General features: G+C 34.4%; 1 protein-coding gene across 2 annotated transcripts in view; it reads left to right on the forward strand.

Moving 5' to 3' along the window:
* Positions 1–18507, forward strand: part of NAMPT (nicotinamide phosphoribosyltransferase) — a 42083-nt gene extending 23576 nt beyond the window's left edge. For both annotated transcript variants that reach the window (XM_036892491.2, XM_036892494.2), the window contains 5 exons: positions 8275–8500; positions 9926–10045; positions 13975–14115; positions 15324–15458; positions 17309–18507. In XM_036892491.2, the coding sequence (XP_036748386.1) occupies positions 8275–8500; positions 9926–10045; positions 13975–14115; positions 15324–15458; positions 17309–17419 (733 nt within the window). In that variant the 3' untranslated portion in view covers positions 17420–18507. The remainder of the gene's footprint in view (positions 1–8274; positions 8501–9925; positions 10046–13974; positions 14116–15323; positions 15459–17308) is intronic.
* Positions 18508–20323: the final 1816 nt, after the last annotated feature.

The raw sequence follows: 20323 nt of genomic DNA on the forward strand, positions 1-20323 counted from the left end.
TGACTGCCCTTGTACTGTTCACTATGTAACTTATTCATTATGTAAGAATTTGTTCTACATGTAAAAACTTGTTTGTTATGCTTCAGAAGATTGGAGACTGACAAAAATTAGGCTTGGGGTGGAATAATGATTGTGCATTGAGCATTGACTCCCCCATACAGAATTTTATTGTCGTTAACAACCATTTGATCAATAAATATGAGAGATGCCCTCACAAAAAAAAAAAAAAAAAAAAAAAAAAAAAAAAAAAGGACAGACTTCCAATGGTAAAATAAATTAGTAACCGGGATGTAATGTATAGCATAAGGAATATAGTCAAGATATTGTAACAGCCTGGTAGGGTGATAGCTGGAACCTAGAATTATGTATATAAATGTTCTACCACTGTGTTGTACACTTGAAACTCATGTAATGTAATACTGTGTGTCAACTACCCTTCAATAAAAAATAATTATTAAAAAAAAAAAAAAAAAAAAAAAAAAAAAAAAAAAAAAAAAAATAAATATCAGGAAAGTAGAGAACTTGTAACCATACTAAAAAAAAAAATTAAGAGCTTTTTTCAGCTCTTACATTGCCATATAGGTTTTATTTTAAAGACTTTTTTAACTGTTCTATTGCCATATGCAGATAGGTTTTATTTGTTAAGTCTAGAAGTACTCACTGTAAAACCTGGTCACTTTACCTTTCCCTGCTCTTCTACATGACCTCACCTGTCTTTGCCTTGGAAATTGTCACCTGGACCCAGTACTTTCAAGTGTAGAAGAGCGAATGAGCCCTTTGATGGAAGGAGTAGAATTCAGTTTCTTGTTATGCTTCCTTATCTGATAACACTAAGCCATCTCAAGTTAAACTAGCAGACAGTTATAATCCAGGCTGCTGCTGCTCTGGTCCTAGAGTTAACTTTAAAAGTTAGTGGAGTTTCATAAATGAATGCCAAACCTTACTTCTGGTTCTTATACCAAAAATTATTTACTATAATCAGTTTGGGAAGGTTTAGGTTCATATTTGAATATTGCAGGGTACAAGAGCCATCGGTGAGTTGTATAAAACTGAGCTTTTATGCAAGGCAATCTACTGGGCGCTACAGGAACATAAAGATATGGAAAAACTTATATCTTCAGTATAAACAATACACTAGTAACATTTTGCTTTATTGATGAAGCACTTTAAAAGAGCTATGAAGTATTCTAGTGGTACAAGGGAAGGAAAGGAAGGATGATATTCCACTGGCAGGACCAAGAAAGACGTATGTAGGTGGTATGTGAAGTCTTGACTTCTTGAATGAATGGTAAAATGTAAAGACAGACAATTGGGGATCATTCGTTCTCTGAGTAAATATTTAATGCATGCCTACCATATGTCAAGCATTTCCCTGAAAGAACAAGAATGAGAGTGTGAATATGTATAGGGAATAAAGGCTGAAACAGATTTTACAGAGAATATAGGGTGGACAGATTAGTAAAGGCCCCCAAATTGATTTTGACATTGAATTCTAACTGCACATCATGCTAGGTTATCCTAATTCCATTTTTCAGTGGAAGTGGGCATTGAAGTTTTTGAGCAAAGAAGTGATGTCATCAGAGAAGTATTTTAGGAAGGTTATTTTGATGGGAGATCATGAATTGAAAAAAAAGAAACAAGTTAGACTTTATAGGAAGCTACTGAACAGTTTTGAGATATTACCAAGTTCAGAACTAAGTGACTGAATGGAAAGAAGTAGATAAACACAAGCAATGGCTTGAGAGACGAAATTGCTAGATTTTGATGATCTGAGTTGGGGCTTTGAAAAGAGTAGAAGCAGCTAATGTTTACGAGCATTGCTGTTACTGGAAGGGCCTTATTGAATACTTTCACACTCAGGAATAGTGAAAGTGGGAAAACAAGGGTGTCATCACAGATAAAGGTTCTAGAAGTATTGTATTTTTATTTTGGACTTAGATGTATATATATCTTTTAAAAACCTAATGCATATAGGGGTTCCAGAAGAAGAAGAGAGAGAAAAAGGGATAGAAAGTGTATTTGAAGAAATAATTGGTGAAAACTTCCCCAAACTGGGGGAGGAAATAGTCGCTCAGACCACAGAAGCACACAAAACTCCTAACAGAAGGGACCCAAGGAGGACATCAAGACACATAATCATTAAAATGGCAAAGAGCAAGGACAAGGACAGTTTTAAAGGCAGCTAGAGAGAGGAAAAAGGTCACCTACAAAGGAAAACCCATCAGACTATCATCGGACTTCTCAACAGAAACCTTACAGGCCAGAAGAGAATGGCATGATATATTCAATGCAATGAAACAGAAGGACCTTGAACCAAGGATACTGTATCCAGCACGATTATCATTTAAATATGAAGGAGGAATTAAACAATTCCCAGACAAGCAAAAGTTGAGGGAATTTCCCTCCCACAAACCACTTCTACAGGGTATTTTAGAGGGACTGCACTAAATGGGAGCACTCCTAAAGCTAAATAGATGTCAACAGAGAAAATAAAATCACAGCAAAGAAAGCAGACTAACCAAATACTAAAGGCAAAAAATAAAATCAACTACTCACAAAAGCAGTCAAAGGAAACACAAAAGAGCACAGAATAAAACAACCAACATATAAAGAATGAAGGAGGAGGAATAAGAAGGGAGAGAGATAAAGAAACATCAGATAGTGTTATAATAGCTCAATAAGCGAGTTAAGTTAGACAGTAAGATAGTAAAGAAGCTAACCTTGAACCTTTGGTAAACAGACAGTATTATAATAGCTCAATAAGCAAGTTAAGTTAGACAGTAAGATAGTAAAGAAGCTAACCTTGAACCTTTGATAACCACAAACCTAAGCCTGCAATGGCAGTAAGTACGTATCTTTCAATAATCACCCTAGATGATTTTGAATGCACCAATCAAAAGACAGAGTAATAGAATGGATAAAAAAGCAAGACCCATCTATATGTTGCTTACAAGAGACTCACCTCAAACCCAAAGACATGCACAGACTAAAAGTCAAGAGATGGAAAAAGATATTTCATGCAAACAACAGGGAGAAAAAAGCAGGTGTTGCAGTACTTGTATCAGACAAAATAGACTTCAAAACAAAGAAAGTAACAAGAGATAAAGAAGGACACTACATAATGATAAAGGGCTTAGTCCAACAAGAGGATATAACCATTATAAATATATATGCACCCAATACAGGAGCACCAGCATATATGAAACAAATACTAACAGAATTAAAGGAGGAAATAGAATGCAATGCATTCATTTTGGGAGACTTCAACACACTACTCACTCCAATGGATAGATCCACCAGACAGAAAATAAGTAAGGACACAGAGGCACTGAACAACACACTAGAACAGATGGACCTAATAGACATCTATAGAACTCTACATCCAAAAGCAACAGGATACACATACTTCTCAAGTGCACATGGAACATTCTCCAGAATAGATCACATACTAGGCCACAAAAAGAGCCTCAGTAAATTCCAAAAGATTGAATACTACCAACCAACTTTTCAGACCACAAAGGTGTAAAACTAGATATAAATTGTACAAAGAAAGCAAAAAGGCTCACAAACACATGGAGGCTTAACAACATGCTCCTAAATAATCAGTGGACCAACGACCAAATTAAAATAGATATCAAACAATATATGGAAACATGACAGCAACAACACAAAGCTCCAACTTCTGTGGTATGCAGCAAAAGCAGTTTTAAGAGGAAAGTATATAGCTATATAGCAATCCAGGCACACTTGAAGAAGGAAGAACAATCCCAAATGAATAGTCTAACATCACAATTATTGAAACTGGAAAAAGAAGAACCAATGAGGCCTAAAGTCAGCAGAAGGAAGGACATAATAAAGATCAAAGAAGAAATAAATAAAATTGAGCAGAATAAAACAGTAGAAAAAAATCAATGAAACCAAGAGCTGGTTCTTCGAGAAAATAAACAAAATAGATAAGCCTCTAGCCAGACTTATTAAGAGGAAAAGAGAGTCAACACACATCAACAGAATCAGAAATGAGAAAGGAAACATCATGACGGACCCCACAGAAATACAAAGAATTATTAGAGAATACTATGAAAACCTATATGCTAACAAGCTGGGAAACCTAGAAGAAATGGACAACTTCCTAGAAAAATAAAACCTTACAAGATTGATCAAGGAAGAAACAGAAAATCTAAACAGACCAATTACCAGCAACGAAATTGAAGCGGTAATCAAAAAACTACCAAAGAACAAAACCCCCGGACCAGATAGATTTACCTTGGAATTTTACCATACATACAGGGAAGACATAATACCCATTCTCCTTTAAGTTTTCCAAAAAATAGGAGAGGAGGGAATACTCCCAAACTCATTCTATGAAGCCAACATCACCCTAATACCAAAACCAGGCAAAGACCCCACAAAAAAAGAAAACTACAGACCAGTATCCCTGATGAACGTAGATGCAAAAATACTCAACAAAATATTAGCAAACTGAACACAAAAATACATCAAGAGGATCATACACCATGACCAAGTGGGATTCATCCCAGGGACGCAAGGATGGTACAACATTCGAAAATCCATCAACATCATCCACCACATCAACAAAAAGGACAAAAACCACAAGATCATCTCCATAGATGCTGAAAAAGTATTAGACAAAATTCAACATCCATTCATGATAAAAACTCTCAACAAAATGGGCATAGAGGGGAAGTACCTCAACATAATAAAGGCCATATATGATAAACCCACACCAACATCATACTGAACAGCAAGAAGCTGAAAGCTTTTCCTCTGAGATCAGGAACAAGACAGGGATGCCCACTCTTCCCACTGTTATTCAACATAGTACTGGAGGTCCTAGCCATGGCAATTAGACAAAACAGAAATACAAGGAGTCCAGATTGGTAAAGAAGAAGTTAAACTGTCACTATTTGCAGATAACATAATATTGTACATAAAAAAACCCTAAAGACTTCACTCCAAAACTACTAGAACTAATATCAGAATTCAGCAAAGTTGCAGGATACAAAATTAACACACAGAAATCTGTGGCTTTTCTATACACTAGCAATGAACTAACAGAGAAATCAGAAAAACAATTCCATTCACAATTGCATCAGAAAGAATAAAAAACCTAACAAAGGAAGTGAAAGACCTATACCTTGAAAACTATAAGACACTCTTAAGAGAAATTAAAGAGTACACTAACAAATGGAAACTCATCCCATGCTCTTGGCTAGGAAGAATTAATATCATCAAAATGGCCATCATGCCCAAAGCAATATACAGATTCGATGCAATCCCTATCAAATTACCAACAGCATTCTTCAATGAACTGGAACAAATAGTTCAAAAATTCATATGGAAACACCAAAGACCCCAAATAGCCAAAGCAATTCTGAGAAGGAAGAGTAAAGCGGGGGGGATTATGGTCCCCAACTTCAAGCTCTACTACAAAGCCGCTGTAATCAAGACAATTTGGTACTGGCACAAGAACAGACCCATAGATCAATGGAGCAAAATAGAGAGCCCAGATATGAACCCACACATATATGGCCAATTAATATATGCTAAAGGAGCCATGGATTTACAATGGGGAAATGATAGCCTCCTACAGCTGGTATTGGCAAAGTTGGACGGCTACATGTAAGAGAATAAAACTGGTTTACTGTCTGACTCCATACACAAAAGTAAACTCAAAATGGATCAAAGGCCTGAATGTAAGTCATGAAACCATAAAACTCTCAGAAGAAAACATAGGCAAAATTCTTGAATATAAACATGAGCAACTTTTTCATGAACATATCTCCTTGGGCAAGGGAAACAAAAGCAAAAATGAACTAGTAGGACTATATCAAACTAAAAAGCTTCTGTACAGCAAAGGACACCAATAGAACAAAAAGGCATCTACAGTATAGTGGAATATATTCATAAATGCCATATCCAATAAGGGGTTGACATCCAAAATATATCAAAAGCTCATGCACCTCAACAACCAAAAAGCAAATAACCTGATTAAAAAATGGGAAAAGGATCTGAATAAATACTTCTCCAAAGAAGAAATTCATATGGCCAACAGGCACATGAAAAGATGCTTCACATGCTAATCATGAGAAAAATGAAAATTATAACCACAATGAGATATCACCTCACACCAGATAGGATGGCCAACATCCAAAAGAAAACAACAGCAAATGCTGGCGAGGATGTGGAGAAAGGGGAGCCCTCCTACACTGCTAGTGGGAATGTAAACTAGTTCAACCATTGTGGAAAGCAATATGGAGGTTCCTCAAAAAACTAAAAATGAAATTCCATTTGACCCAGGAATTCCACTTTTAGGAATTTACCCTAAGAATGCAGCAGCCCAGTTTGAAAAAGACAGATGCACCCCTATGTTCATCACAGCACTATTTACAATAGCCAAGAAATGGAAAGAACCTAAGTGTCCATCAGTAGATTAATGGATAAAGAAGAGGTGGTACATATACACAATGGAATATTATTCAGCCATACGAAGAAAACAAATCTTACCATGTGCAACAACATGGATGGAACTAAAGGGTATTATGCTCAGTGAAATAAGCCAAGCGGAGAAAGACGAGTACCAAATGATTTCACTCATAAGTGGTGTATAACAACAAAGCAAAAACTGAAGGAACAAAACAGCAGCAGACTCACAGAACCCAAGAATGGACTAACAGTTACCAAAGGGAAAGGGACTGGGGAGGGTGGCTAGGAAGGGAGGGATAAGAGGATTACGGGGCATTATGATTAGTACACATAGTGTAGAGGGGGGGCACAGGGAAGGCAGTATCGCACAGAGAAGACAAGTGACTGTAGCATCTTACTATGCTGATGGACAGTGACTGTAATGTGGTACATGGTGGTGACTTGATAATGGGAGTGTAGAAACAATGTTGCTCATGTGAACTCTGAGCATAAGATTGTATATCAGTGATACTTAATAAAAAAAAAGTGTGTGAGGAGGGACATATTGAAAGGAAGAGAGGGAAAATTCATATAGGAACTATCCACTTGAGATAGAAAAAAGAAATACTGGAAACTTCATCTACTAGAGTGCCAGGTCTAAGGTTTTACCTTTAAGCATTTTGAGTGTCTGTTCTTGGTGTGTGAATATGATTTAAACAAATATCAAATGGTATGTCATATCAAGAAACAACAGTGATCATTATTGAAGGATCTATGAAAAAGGAAAAATTATATAGATTTTATTTATTTTACAGTACCACCAATTAAATTTCTCTGTCAATGATGAACATTTAATTTCAAAATTATTATTACATGTCATTAACATACATATATTTCATTTGAAAAAAAATTAATGACTAGGTAGTCTGAGTTTAGATTATTTTTCCATTATTTAACATAGGAAATGGGGTCAAGGCAAAGACTAGAAATAGGGAGGAGGAAAGTTGCTTGACATGAGGAAACAGTAACAATTTTCAAATTTATTATTAAATTCTATTGAAGAATTTTTTTAATGATTTATATAACCAAAAAGTACTCTTTATATATTATTAATCTATTAAGATGAACTATTATTGAGGACACTGTAAAAATCACTATAACCATCCTTGCCTAATAGAAGCTCTCAACACTGTGCTTCCCATCTTAATTATGTTTTGCTAAAATTAAATATTAAAATTCTTATTCCATGGGCATATATTAATTAGTAGTGGATAATCTATAAATGAAATAAATGACTATTAATGGCCATTTAAAGATTCATCAGGTAAAGAGTTGACTATGTGTATGTATGGTATAATATAAATAACTGCCTAATTGCCTTAATGTGTAACATTTCAAAAGGTAAAAAAGAGAAGGTATATGTCCCTGCCATTATTGGTATATGGTTTTAAAAATTCACAGAAAGGATCCAAGTTCTTGGATTGCCTAGCAAAATAGAGGAGTATGTCTGTGTTCTGATGCCCTGGCATTCTTTAGCTCACTGACTTAAGTGGGTAGCTGCAGAAATAACCCACCCCCCGCCCCCACCAAAAAAAGCTGGTTTATAGTTGGTTGAATATGACTTTAGAGCTCAAATAACTATTGAAGAGGAGTAAGATTGCTTCTATTCTAGTCTTTAAAAAAATTGTCCAAGGGGAGGTTTGGTCCAAACATTCAGCAAACCTTATAGTGTGCTTTCTTTAAACTAAATCAGTCACCTTCTCTGCAGTGTTGACAGCAAACATGAGATACAATTTAGAAACAGCTAATGTGTCAGCCTAAGTAAATCTGTTTTTTCATTTTGTTTACTAGTACCGTAACAGCTTGGGGGAAAGACCATGAAAAAGATGCTTTTGAACATGTAGTAACACAGTTTTCATCAGTGCCTGTATCTGTGGTCAGCGATAGCTACGACATTTTTAATGCCTGTGAGAAAATATGGGGTGAAGATCTAAGACATTTAATACTATCAAGAAGTACAGCGGCACCACTAATAATCAGACCTGATTCTGGAAATCCTCTTGACACTGTATTAAAGGTAAATTTTAATACATAACATGATTATTAAAACACCTGTAGACAAGCTGCATCAGTGCTACTTGTAATTTCATTCATGCACACCTATTTCAGAATGGTCTAGACCACTTCCCTTATTGTGGAGTTGCAGCCCAGAGAGAGTAATAGATTTGCCCAAGGTCACACATTAATAACAGAGAAATGATACCCAGAATTACAGTTATTTAAAAACTGTTAAATGGACAGTTAAGTACCGGTACTTTTTCTGCTTACCTCCAAAATTAATAACATTGCCATTTTAACCAATTCTGTGATTTGGTTCCAAGTTTGTGGTTGGTTTGTTTTATCACAAATCATTTTTATACCTTTGAAGTTTTTAGTGTAAAAGAGGTATGTACAATGTGATGAGGAATAAAAATAATTCGAGTAGTGATTCTTCAGAGATTTTTTTTGATCCTCAGTGTAGCATGGTTACTTTTTTCAGTGGTTGGGACTTAGTTTGCTTTCTTTGAAAAACACTAATAAGTGCAATAAACTACACCTTAAGAAAGGGAGATATAGAATCAAGGAGGTCTTCTGTTCTATTAACTAATAGGCCAATATGAAGTTCTTTTCATAACCTGAAATATTAACAGATTTGGTTTTAACAAACTTAATAGGTTTGTTTTTCCTCTTGCCTAATAAAATTGAACAGACCTAATTTTGAATAAACTGAGTCTCAGTATGGAATTTTCTCATTACTCAAATCTTTAAATACATTTATTTAGGAAAAACGAGTGATTGTTGTGGGGGGAAATATGTCCAGTAGGTCCTGTATCTCTTAGCAAGTTTTCTGAGAAATTTTAAATCAGGATTTAGGTATTTCAGCTGAGGTAAAACTTTTAGTTATTAATAATGAGTGGGATGATTTGCATATTATGCAGTTTGGCTTTTAAAACTTGTGTGTCATGTTTAAGTGAAGAGAACTTCAGGAAAACTATGAGTTATATATGCTTCATTTCCAGCGTTGCGTATCATAATTACTCTGAACTTGTAATTAAAATGGAGTTATATTTGAGTTAGATAATTAAAACCAAAAAACCACAAATTATTGGCACATGCAGAATAAATCTAAATCATAAGTGTACTCATAAGTTTGTTAAATGATCCTTAAAAATAGTATATTTACTCTTTTAATCTATTAATGTTAAAGATTTTTTCCAAATCTGTGTAATTTGAAAGATATAAGGGAAAAGCTTGTTGATTGACTTGATAGAAGATAGCATGCTTGTTTCTAACATAATCAAACAATTGAGGCTAAATTTTAGAAGGCTTAAAACGGTTGCCTCTTTTGTTATAAAGTTTTTAAGTAATAAGATTAATTTTTAATGTTTTTTTAACTTTGGAAAGCTTTTACACTTTTTTCTGTTTTGGTTATTTTGTGTTGGGTATGTATTTTTCCATACAGGTTTTGGATATTTTAGGTAAGAAGTTCCCTGTTACTGAGAACTCAGAGGGCTACAAGTTGCTGCCTCCTTATCTTAGAATTATTCAAGGAGATGGAGTAGATATTAATACCTTACAAGAGGTATGTGTTTTATATTTAAAGTTCCAGTAAGGCAGTCCTTATAATTAAGCTCCATTTTACTAGTTTGATAAACAACACATTAATAATTTAAGTACATTTGTGATTCTTTTCGTGTTTAAAATTATGTATGTCCTTTCTGTTAATTGCCTAAAGTTTATAAACAATAGTAACTTAAAGTGTAGAAGCACCAGGCAGACCACACTTACTGCTCCCGGTTCTCGTGGACCACCCTGAATGATGAGCCTGAAGAAGTGTCACTATGAAACAAAAAAATGCCAGTGAAGGAATATTCCTTGTATATGAAACAAAAACTCTTGACACTGCTCAAATAGGTCTCAGTTTTATTAGAATAGCTATGCTTTAACAGTGTGAGACTTGAATAGTATTAATATGTGCTTTTTCTAAGATTATAGAGTGGTTGGCCACCTCTTCTAATTAAAGCATTGACTCATCACTGTTATTGTTACATTTAGCCAAATAGTACATGATATTTTCTTAAAACTTTAACCTTTTTTGTTTCCCAGATGAGCTTCTAAAGAGCTATAATTTCATTTTAACTAATATATATATTCCATAAAAATTAAGGGTATCACTGATAACATAAATGTAGACTGTCTACTCTTATAACCACTGACATTTTAATGTATACCAGTCTCAGATGGTATCTACTGTATAACACAAGTTGCCCAAGATTTTTCTGTTTGAAAGACTGTGGTGTGGTTAGAGTAAGGGTCAGTACCCAAATTAGAAAAGTTTGTTTTCTAAAGATGTGTTTAAAAGTAAGAATTATTGTGAATAACAAAAAGTATTTCTGTGTTGATACACATTTAGAAACCAAAATGAGGTGTCTGAGTAGATCGCTTGCAATAACAAAATGAGGTTTCTTCTGTCAACTCTTCCTAACTGCCTTACTAGAAAAATTGGAAACTCCCCCCATACTCTTCTAAGACATTTGGTTTTGGAACATGAGGGGCTTTCATGTGAAAAGGAAGGAAGGAATAGAAGAAAAGTCTGCAGTGAGGAGGAGGAGGACCAGAGTATAGAAATTCAGCTGGAATATTTAATTGCTATCATCTCCTTAGCTTGACTGAATTAAAGGTTTTTTTTTTTCCCTTGGTATCAGTTAAGAACTACTACCCACCCCTACATTTTAGGAAGTGTAGCAGGTACCTTCACACAACTTAATCAATCCCCTTTCAGATGAAGAAACAAGGGCAGGGTGCTGTACCAATTTCAGAAAATCCATCAGCTTGTTGCTCTTGAAGTTGGGTTATTCAATCAGGTATTTGAACTTGCCTTTAAAACCCAAAGCTGTTCCACTTTCTTTTTGTTTTTTAAAATAAATTTTAAGGATGTATGTGCATTTTTAAAGTTGACAATCGGCCCAAAATTTGAGGGTTGTTTTTTTTTTTTTTAACTCCGTGAACAAGAAGTTCAATATTGAGACAGATAGATACTGGCATTGGTGAAACCTTAAACAGAATGGTCAGAGAATGAAGTTTGTGTTAATGCAGATGTGTTAGTTTACCAAAAGGGTAATACCTACATTATTCGTAGTAGAGGTGGGTCAAGGAAGTTTTTAAAAGCAGAAGAAAGAATTCATATAGCAATTTTGCTTTACACACAGACTAAATTAGATGCCCTAATTTTACAAAATGGGAAATCTGTTCATTTTCAAACAATTGAATTATCTCGTGGACTGTCATTCTCACTCTTGGACTGTCAGCTATTCACAATAAGTCTTTCCTGTGACACATCAGGAAATTTATAGTGTAACCCCACTCTAGGTTTTTGTGTACCAAAATGAATATGCCTATCTAGGAAAAGAGGCAAAATCTCTTTGTGTTGGACAAAACACAGAAGTGTCTATCTTTGTGTTTGTATCTCAGTTAGGGATTCAGTCATCTTGATTATCATTGAAACCTCCCCCTTTGAGTTGTTTGTTAATGACATTAAAATGGTATCGAATTCTCAAAATTGGCAAGAAAATTTCTTTTCAAGTTAAGTCCCACATACCTTAAACATTTTTCTTACCCTTTAGCTGTCCTACTATTCTTTTCCTGGAACCCTTTTCTCTACCTTTCTACAAAATTTTCCCCAATCCTCAAAAATTTGATTCTGAGACTTGTTAGAAGACATTGGTTTTATTTAAATCTTAATGATAGGAACAAATAAATGTTTTTGATCTATACATTGTGAAAGCACTTGTGGATTATAGTACATAATTCAAATGTATGGTTGTGATGAAAAAAAATACTTAAATATTAATAGCATAATTTGACTCTTCTCAGTTAAGGTACATCCCTCATCCCTAGGATACAAAATACGAAAATGAATAGTGGTGTCTAAGAGTGATATTTTGTCAATGTATGTCTAGTCAGATTTCCTTCTGATATGTATAAGTCATTTTAATAACAGAAAAATTAACTCAAATCAGGTGAAGTTCTGACACTTGTTTTCTCTATATTTTATCCAAACCACCTCACCCTCCATCTGTTCCCCTTTCTTTTCCTTCAGTTTTCTATTGTTCGCTGTGCACTTCTTCCATTTTGAAATTCACTCTTTTGGGACATGCATTAATTTTATAGTATTTTGTAAGGTTTTTGTCACTATTAAAGTTATACTTTGTTCACAGTTACTTCAATGAAAAGTATATTTGCATTCAGGGCTCTTGGGTACTTTGGGGTTCAAGTATAATAATAAATACATGAGACACTATTATGTACAGCCTAAGGGAGCACTAAATTGTGTATCTTTCCATCTTGATTTCTCACAGCAAGAGAATTAGATGGTTGGGATTTAAAAAACAAGCTGCATTTCTAAACATGAGTTTATTAAAGATGAAAGTTCTTGGAGCTCGTATATTTTTACCTTGGAATGTTGAAAATAGAAAGTCAGTTTGAGACTCTTAGTATTTGGGAGTATATGGTGAATTGTGTTAATGAATCACAAAGTTACCAAACCTGATTATGGTTTTCTAATCACTTCTGAAAGTTCTGTTTACAATTAGTCCTTTTGACTATTCTCATGAAATTAAAGGAATGGTTACCAAATTTCTTTTGCCACCATCTATCATAAAAATGATTGAATATGTTAAAGAAGAAGACAGATGAGCTAGGTAAATGAATTCTACTTAGTGAAAAGAAACACAAATTACATGGATAACAATGTAGCTTAATAAATTAATGTAACTTTCAAATTATGTGTCTCTTGAAATCTTAGCTACCAGAACTGTATGTTCATATAGGTCTTTCTAGCTGGCTTAAAGTCACTCTCACAAAAATGATTAAATGATAAATGTTAACACCCTGTCTGTTCATAATTTTGCTTATGGCACTGGAGCACCAGCCCAGAGTAAAATGACTCTGCCAGTGCTCAGCTATTACATAGGAGAGAGTATTTTACATTGTTGTGCCACCAACATCTTTTGATTATTAAATGCGCCATTGCGTATGACATGTAATGACATATATTGAGAGTTAGTGATGATTAGAGCCATCCTGGAGGCTAGTAGTTTGGGTCTCAACTACTAGGCCACATTGCTTGTGCTGCTGGCATTGGGGCAATAATGTCAGTGAGAGGGAAGTTTACTCAACTAACCTTAGTTATTTATAGCCTGTTTTTTCTCACTTCCTCTCATTTCTTTCATTCCCCCAATCCTAACCACAATCATGACAACACCACAAATTCAGGACTTTGACTGAAATCCCCTCTTTCCACACTTACACCTCGAGCTCCTTTTGGGGTTGGGTACATCTTTTAAAAGAGAAAATGTGGACTATAACTTTGTGTAGGCCTTATTCTTAACTCATTATTTACTGTTATTAAACAACTCTAGGATGGTTTATTCATCAGTACAACTCATAGAAAATTACCTTCTTCTTTTTGCAGATTACTTAGTTTTTGCATCTTATTTTTTTATCTTCTAGATTGTAGAAGGCATGAAGCAAAACAAATGGAGTCTTGAAAATATTGCCTTTGGTTCTGGTGGTGGTTTGCTACAGAAGTTCACAAGAGATCTCTTGAATTGTTCCTTCAAGTGTAGTTATGTTGTAACCAATGGCCTTGGGGTATGTCGTTCAACTTGTTTGGTACCTTCTTTGTGAATCTAGGTAGAATGCAGTTACTGCAATAGTCAAAAGATAATATGATCCTGATGGAGCTACTAATATGTTGTCAGGTATCACTAACTGACTCAGAAACAAGGAAAGAAAAATATTAGGTGTAATAACATGTTGCAGTAAAAAGAAGACTCAAAAAAGGAAAAATGAGAGATAATCTAGGGGGGGGAGAATATAGGCCAGTCATTTCCCACTGCTTTAGTATATTAAATATACTGTATATTATTATATTGTTTACTGCATATATTAGTATATTAAATATACATAAATATAAATGTTTTGAATTAAACAGTTGACCATCCTTGAACAGGGATGTCAGCTAACCTAACCATCATATATTAAAGATAAGCACGTATTGTAAACACTGTCAAACAGTGTTTTAGGAAGGTGGGTTATGAGTTTGGAGTTGATTAATAGCCTTACAACAGGGGAATCCAAGCTGGTAGGCAGCTAAATAACAATCCCCCCAGCTCTTAGGCTCTTGAGAGTCTATGAATCGGAGGGTCAGGATTGGAGATAACTAAGGCCTCCTGAGAACACCTGGGTTGGTTCCTGGCTTACTTCACCTCCATCTGTCTTTGGAGAGTTCTGGGATTGACTCATCTGTTTCTCCTCCCATAACCATCACTAGTTGCTTCTATTATGTTTTGCCTCCCAGCTTTCTGATCCTGAAACAAACATTCTGCTCTCTTCAGGTTCTCTAGGTCTTCTTTGCTTCTGACAGCACCAGGTAATATAGTGAAAATTAACAAAAGGAAAAGCCTTTATCTTAGTAAAATCCTAGTTCCCTTGCCTTGGATTACATAAGAGAAACTGGCATTGATCCCCTACCCCCCATTTGGATGTATGTACTATACTTAGATCAGTTTAAAGGCAATTCATAACATAAAGGGAGATACCTTAAGGGTCACATGTTAAAATGGAGTATTGGGTATTCTGAAGGGATATCCAAATTTGGGTTTTGTACATAACAGGAAATTCTGTCCTCCAAAACAGGCTAAACATTTCTAAGAGCCAGATGTGAATTGGTTTAGTTATATCTATAAAGTGCTTTATTTAAAATTTATATATAAATCATGTATAAGCTTTTTTTAAAAAATGGGAGTGAACATTTTTGATAGTCTTCTGTTTCTCTGATTCTCTTACTTGGATTCCAGGTTAATGTCTTTAAGGACCCAGTTGCTGATCCCAACAAAAGGTCCAAAAAAGGCCGATTATCTTTACATAGGACACCAGCAGGGAATTTTGTTACAATTGAAGAAGGAAAAGGAGACCTAGAGGAATATGGTCCAGTATGTATCTATGTTGATTTTTTTTTTTAACAGTAGGTTTGCTCTCCAAATTAAGAAAGGATGCTTTTATGTTATTTACTTGTTGTTAATGTTATAAATATTTAAAATAAGTTTTTACACATAGTGATCAGCAGCAGAGGAGTGATCTCTGAAGAATGGCTAAGAATATCTAAAGGATGCTGCTCTTAGGCTTCTCGTAGCTATTTATGTTAGAGTAAAACTGTGGTAATTACAATAATAGATAAAAGAAGGGCCATCCAAATTCTAAGATGTTGTTTAAAATAATTCCAGTTTTTTAAAGTTAATAATCCAGTTAGATGATTTTCATTGGTCTCATTTGGTTGATGTAGCAACTCTATGGGCTAACAAAGGCAAATTATGTTCCCTTACTGTGAGATGTGAAAACAGCATGACTTGATTCAGGTTGCATAGCCTAGAAATGGTGAAACCTAGACTTGACCAAGTTTTCTGGTTTAAATCAACCAAACTTGAAAAATTTATCAAAACTGTTAAAGTAATCCATATGATCTAATGGTCTTTAACTACAAAGTACACATATTTATAAACTCAAAAATTACAAATGCCTGTTTTTTTAAGCCACTGGATTGGGGGGGAAAAACCCTCATTTGTAGAGGGATAACTACTGGTGAATGTTAATATTCTAGGAAGAAAGTTTACACTAAGCATAAACACGAATGCATTACTTTAGATTCTTTATACCATATCATATATTCTGCTTATGTTACTTTGAACCAGAATGAAATATAGTTTTCATTAACAGGAAAACATAAACAAATTCTTAAGCAAACCTTTGGAATTAGATCCCTTTATATAGCCTGTTAGGGAGTTCTTTGAGTAGCCTTCATTTAACTCTTAATACCTACCAAAACTGCTCAATTAGTTTATCCCAGAAAGAGTAAAGTCACTTTAGACATAGCCCTAACTATGACTAAGAAAAAGGCATTGATTTAATGAGTATGTGAATGCTACTAAAGAATTTTTGAGGCAGTAATGAATTTATAATTACCTAGGCATTTTGATTAAGAATAGGAACCACCATTCCTTGATATAGTATGTTTAACTTTATGAAAGAAAATGTCACACACCTTAATCTTCAGACTAGATGGAAAATTTAGGCACAGTGAATTACTACTTCAGTGGATTTTTCAGAGAGAAATTAGAGGCAGATAATATCCCTAGTGAGATGGGTAGTTCCAGACCTGAGAGAGAATAGTCCTCATTCTCAGCTTATCCGTGTTACCCTTGCATGGGTCAAATGGACTACATTGGTCAGTGACTTCAATATACAATCTTTTAAGTCGGTCACTTCATTAGTCAAGAAATCAGTACTGGTTTTTGTTCCTGTTTTGAGTTTGATTTCTTATTTTTTTAGGGGTTGTTTTTAAGGCCAAAACTCAGTGACTAGCAAATTTATTAAATTCCAGGGTTGATAAGTGTAATCAGTGCTGAGTCTGTTGGCTAGGAGCCAGGAAGTCTGGCAGCCTTTTGTGCTGCACTGTCATGATTATCAGCCACAGCACAGTTCTCCTGAGTGACCAAACAGCAGGCATCTCCCACATGAAAAAAAGAGTAAGCTAGGCGTTTATGTTTGTCCTTTAAGGAAAACTATTTTAATAATGTAATATTTAGATCATTACTATTCCTGCAGAGCCACTTTAGATAGTGCCTTGCTGTCTTCTTGCTCCACCAGCATTCTTTGTATGCAAAATCATTTCCTAATTAGGATACCATCAACACTTCTGTATTAGTCGAATTCATCACAGCATTACATAATTTTGCTTGATAATCTAATATAACCACTAAATTTTAGTATTGTTATATTTGTACAGGATCTTCTCCATACTGTTTTCAAGAATGGGAAGGTGACAAAAAATTATTCATTTGATGAAGTAAGAAAAAATGCAAAGCTGAGTATCGAACTGGAAGTAGCCCGTCATTAGGCTTTGTTTTATGACTGGCTGTGGGTACGTGCTTGTGTATGCGTTTACATGCATGCACACACATACACCCATGTGTGTATGTAATGCATAATGTTTATTGTACAGGTGTGTGGGAGTTGTGTTTTATGATACATGACAGCCAAATTATTTGTTGGTTTATGGACATACTGCCCTTTTCTTTCTTTTTTTCCAGTGTTTAGGTGACCTCAAAATAGGAAATGCAGTTAACCATGTAAAAGATTAATGGTAAAGTAAGCTTTTTAGGGCTCTTTGCCAATAGATAGTAATTCAATCTGGTATTGATATTTTCACAAATAATCAAACCAAGAAACTTTTATATATAACTGAAGATCACATAAAACAGATTTGCATAAAATTATCATTGCTTTATGTTTATATTTAACTTGTATTTTTGTACAAATAAGATTGTGTAAGATACAAAGTTTAAGTGATTTAACAGTCTTTCCAACTTTTCCTGATTTTTATGAGTACAGACTTTCAAGAAAACACTTGAAAATAAATTACATTGCCTTGTGTCCATTAATCAGCAAATAAAACATGGCCTTAAAGTTGTTTGTGTCATTGTACAATTTGGAAATTATGTCGGGACATACCCTATAGAATTACTAACCTCACTGCCCCTTGTAGAAAATGTATTAATCATTCTACATTAAAGAAAATAATGGTTCTTACTGGAATGTCTAGGCACTGTACAGTGATGATATACATTGGTCATTGTATTGTACCAGTGAAAAGCCAAATTTAAAAGGCCTGAAACTGCAGTTTTTGTATGTCAGATATTGCCTGTGGTGGCTCTAATATGCACCTCAAGATTTTAAGGAGAAGATGTTTTTAGAGAGAATTTCTGCTTCCACTATAGAATGTATACATAAGTGTAAAATACTGACATAAGTGGAAGTAGCGTATTTTAAAGTAATTACACTTCTGAATTTATTTTTCCTATTCTATAGTTGATATGACTTAAATGAATTACTGGAATGGGTAGTGAGTGTGCTTATTTTAAATGTTTTGATTCTGTTATATTTTTCATTAAGTTTTTTAAAAATTAAATTGAATATTAAATTGTATGGACATTATTTATTAATTTTAAATTGAATCCCTCACTAAATACTCAAGTTCTTAAATTAAGATAAATTATCCCCAGTGAAAAGGATGATGATACAAGTTTGAGTAGAGAATCTTAACCAAAAGCAGAAGTTAGCTGAGTTCAGAGTGTTCAACATCAAAACATTCTGGAGTGATTAACTGCTAAATTCTGAGTCAGTCATCACATACGACTAGAGACTAAGTTTTTGTTTTTAGATGATTCTATTATATTTAGGTCTGTTATTCTAAGATGGGGGATGGCCAACAGTGGCCCACAGGCCAAATTCAGACTGGTCTTTTCTTTTTTTTGTAAAAACTTTTTGTGTATATGGCTGCTTTCTCAGGACAACCATAGAAACAGAGTACTGATAGTGGCCGTATGGCCCACACAGCCTGAAATGTTTATTATCTGGCCCTTTACAGAAAGTTTGCCAGCCCCTGTTCTAAGAAAAGGAGTGTGCCTTGAATTTTAAGAAAAATGTTGATTTCCAGGGAAGGGGGAGGCTAAGTTGATAGGGAGTTTGTCTCTTTTGTCTGTTCTTTTCTCATTTAAGAATCTGATAGTGAAAGATTGATTTAGAAAAGGTTTAACATGACAATAAATGTGAAATTTTTAAAATTGAAAAGCCATAACTCATCTGTCCTAAACAGTTACACGAGAAAGTATTTATCAGTAGAATAATCTAGAGTTGAGCTGCCTTTATTAAATATCTTTTATAAGCATCATTAAAAAATGTTTTTGCAGATTCTAAACAGTTGTTTCATGAAAACCATAAGCGTTATTCACTTTTAGTACGTTTTGATCCTGTAATCCCTGGTGAAAAGTAATTGATTTTCTTTTAAATATATCTAAGTAAAGACTATTAGTATTAACAAGAACACGCCTCTTCACAATATGTGCTAAGGAGCTTATAAAGAATTAAAAGAAACTATATTAATAACAACTTTGATAAGCATCCATAATTTTGATTTTGTTTAAACATTGGAATTCTACAGACAATATTCTTTGTGTACTGTGAATTTAAGCAGTTTCAGAGTATCTAGAGGAGCTTTATTAATGCTAAAAGTCTGTAAATTTGGACATGGCTGTACAATGGGAAAGGGGGTTGTGGAAAGATGCTTTCTGTTAGCTCTTAGCCACTTGGAACTCATTAACCCTGAATTTCCATCACTAAGCACTTAGTATTTGGCCATCCCCTTTCTGAGTAGCAAATGGTTAACACATGTCAAATAGAACTCTGCTGTCACCCTTAAATCAGCGTAAGTCTTCCAGACAAAAGCAGATGGCATGCAGGGTTTGCATAAGTCACTAGATTTACAGCTGACCTCAGTTAATCTCTCAATTCATAATATCATGAAGTATATGTGTTTTAAATAGGAGATACGAGTTCTGTGTTAAGACTCTTTATTTGTACTCCATAGTTAAAGTAAAATGGTTTTCATGATTATCCCTAATTTCCTTTCCTGAAATAAACTGTTATGAAAAAGATAATGAACTCCATCTTGGAAAACTAGAAAGAGAAAAATGGCAAGGTAGTTAATTGTTCTGTTTGCCACAATTAGAATCCACACTTAAACAAATATTTTATAGTTCTACATTCTTTTTAACCCATTCAGTGGAGAATGTCCAGCTTTTCTCCCAAGTTGTATGTTAATGCAATTCTAATATGTATACATCAAAGATAAACATGTAATAAACATGGAAATAAAGCTTTAGCTCTATTAGCAAAATGTTAAATTTGACTGTGTGCTTCAAATAATGGCATTACCAAACTTAGCATTCTCCAGTTCAATGAA

Source organism: Manis pentadactyla, chromosome 7 (genome assembly GCF_030020395.1).
Source record: "Manis pentadactyla isolate mManPen7 chromosome 7, mManPen7.hap1, whole genome shotgun sequence".
Lineage (NCBI taxonomy): Eukaryota > Metazoa > Chordata > Mammalia > Pholidota > Manidae > Manis > Manis pentadactyla.